Source organism: Sarcophilus harrisii, chromosome 6 (assembly GCF_902635505.1).
Source record: "Sarcophilus harrisii chromosome 6, mSarHar1.11, whole genome shotgun sequence".
NCBI lineage: Eukaryota > Metazoa > Chordata > Mammalia > Dasyuromorphia > Dasyuridae > Sarcophilus > Sarcophilus harrisii.
This window is the reverse complement of record NC_045431.1, coordinates 250,756,031-250,758,838: the sequence shown is the minus strand read 5'-3', so window position 1 is coordinate 250,758,838 and position 2,808 is coordinate 250,756,031. Positions and strand designations below refer to the sequence as shown.

Here is a 2,808-nt window from a genome sequence, read left to right as displayed (position 1 = left end):
ATTAAAAACCTAATACCAAGTTATTAATAATCAGTATTTTGTGAAGATTCAGAGTTCTCCTAAATGCCATATTTTAAAAGTTCAGTTTTTCTTCAGAAGGATATTACTGATATTTAAATTACATAGACTCTCCTCCATTTGGGTCAGAACTCACCCAATCATGAAATGAGTTTTATGTAAGGTAAGGAATCCCATAGTATCTGAGTCAAGCTTGGTTGGAAACAGATCTTTTTGTCTAGACAACCCAAGACAGGGTTTGGTCTTATATGGAGATATTTTCTATATCTAGAGATAAGATAACATGAGGATGGTGTGACTTCAACCACTTTGGGAAGGATATGTAAACTATGGGTCTGCCACCATGATTACCTTTGATTTAAGAGAGATTGTCAAATGATCATATTTTATTAATAACCTGTTGACATAATTAAAATTATTAAATTAACTAGAAACCATGTCTCTCAAACATATTTCAATGTCTTACAAGCATAGTATATACATATGGAAAAGATAATGAAGGTTAAATAATAGGACAACTATCTTCTACAAATCTTATAGTAATTAAAGGAAAGAGAAATTAATTATTGCCTAAAGATTATAAAACAAGACTACAAAGTGGAATGAAGACAAATGATATTGATCTTGAAAAATGGCAGAATTATAATAATTTTATTTTCTATGCAATATCTTATATGAGGATCATGGCTGCTGTCGTTAGGCAAACAACATGAAATACAACAGAAAATTATGTGTGTTGCAAAATTTTATTCCTATTGAAACTTAGGATTTTGAGGAAAATAATGATGGTTATAGAACTTTCTAAGTGTTTGATGTAGATTAAAGACCAAATTTACATTGTTTTATTTAGATCATTCCCCCCAATTATATAGAATGTTGGAATTCCATCAGGAATTGAAAAAAATGTAACACTGAAGTTTGGAGTTGATGATGAAAACATGAAATTACATCTAGGAGAAATATAACAAATCTTCAAATCCAACTTTTGCTATTTGGAAGAGTGAAACAGAGTACCAGAAAACAAGAGTGAGCTTTCTTCTGAATTCATCATTTTGACAGGCAGAAGAAAGACCTAATGGTAGGAAAAAATTTCACAACTGTGATGGAATTCATTCTCCTGGGATTTTCTGACCTTCCCAACCTACAAGGATTTCTCTTTGGGATATTCTCTATCATCTACCTAAATATACTGATAGGAAATGGCCTCCTCATTGTTATAACCAAGATTGATTCAACTCTTCAAACTCCTATGTATTTTTTCCTGGGCCAATTTTCTTTTTTGGAAATCTGTTACACATCTGTCACTCTCCCCAGAATGCTGGTAGATCTCTACTCCCAGAAGAGAACCATTTCATTAGTAGCTTGTGCTGTACAAACTTGTTTCCTTTATATACTGGGAGGGGCAGAATGCTTGCTCCTGACTGTGATGGCTTATGACCGTTATGTGGCCATTTGTAAGCCTCTCTACTATCTTGTCATCATGAATCACAAAGTATGTATTCAACTGGTTATGGCTTCCTGGATGACTGGGGTTCCATTCTTGATAGAAGAGACATACCAAATTTTTTCTCTGAACTTTTGTGGTCCCAACAAAATCAATCACATTTTCTGTGATGCCCCACCTTTATTTCAGTTGGCCTGTGGAGAAACATACAAGATAGAGGTTTCTGTCCATGTTATTGCTCTATTATTTGGCATAATTCCTTTTCTATTGATTCTTACTTCTTATGTCAAAATCATAACCACTATCTTGAAACTGCCTTCAACCTCAGGAAGATCAAAAGCCTTCTCCACTTGTTCATCTCACCTTATAGTTGTTGCCTTATTCTATGGGTCGGCATGTATTGTGTATTTGCAGCCAAAATCCACACAATCAGCAGGATCAGGAAAATTGCTTGCTCTTTTCTACACCACTGTAACACCAATGTTTAATCCCCTTATATACAGTCTGAGAAATAAGGATGTCATTGCTGCACTTAGAAAACTACTTCCTAAATAAATCAAGTTGTGGAACAATTAGTCAAATTTATAAGCATTAATTTTCTTTTCCTCCACATTTCCTAATATATATGACAGAGACAGAGATAGACAGAGACACAGAGATAGACACACAGAGATGTAGAGTAGATTTAACACATTTGATGAAAGTAAATATTCACCTAAATTTATTGTTTTTCATGGAATTTGTAATCAACTAAACAATTCAGTTTCTCTCCCTCCCTTTCTTTCTCCCTCTCTTATCTATATATGTGTATAAATACATTCATACATGTAAACATATACTTGTATACAATTTATGTGTGAGAATATATATATGCAAATATTCATATATACATATATCATATAATCACAATATAAAATATATGTGTGTAGATAACATTAATATGTTTATAGTATCTATACCAAATACATAAATATGTTTATAAATGCATACATATATAGATGCACTTATGTGACATACAGTATACCTATCTACATTTAGATGGGCATATTTATTGAGTATAAACACATATAGCTAAATTGACTATATAGATCCATACATATATACATTTTATATATCTCTATATACATACATAGATATTGATATAGATAGCATGCAGTATGCAGAATATACTATGAAAGTAAAAAAAAAAAATAAACCTAATCATTTTTGTGTGAGTAGCTAAGGGTTATAGTAGATAGAACACTGGGCTTGAAGTTAGGAAGATCTGAATTCAAATCCAGCTTCAGACCCTAGCTATGTGATCCTGGACAAGTCAATTAGCCTCTATTTGCCTAACTTCCTCATCT

At 32.3% G+C, this 2,808-nt stretch overlaps 1 protein-coding gene across 1 annotated transcript; it reads left to right on the top strand.

Moving 5' to 3' along the window:
- The first annotated feature begins 1,093 nt into the window (after nt 1–1,093).
- On the top strand, nt 1,094–2,017 carry LOC100920848 (olfactory receptor 10AG1-like). The gene has a single exon (XM_003773843.1). It carries the CDS (start codon nt 1,094–1,096, stop codon nt 2,015–2,017), a length of 924 nt encoding a protein of 307 aa, XP_003773891.1.
- The last annotated feature ends 791 nt before the right edge of the window (nt 2,018–2,808 follow it).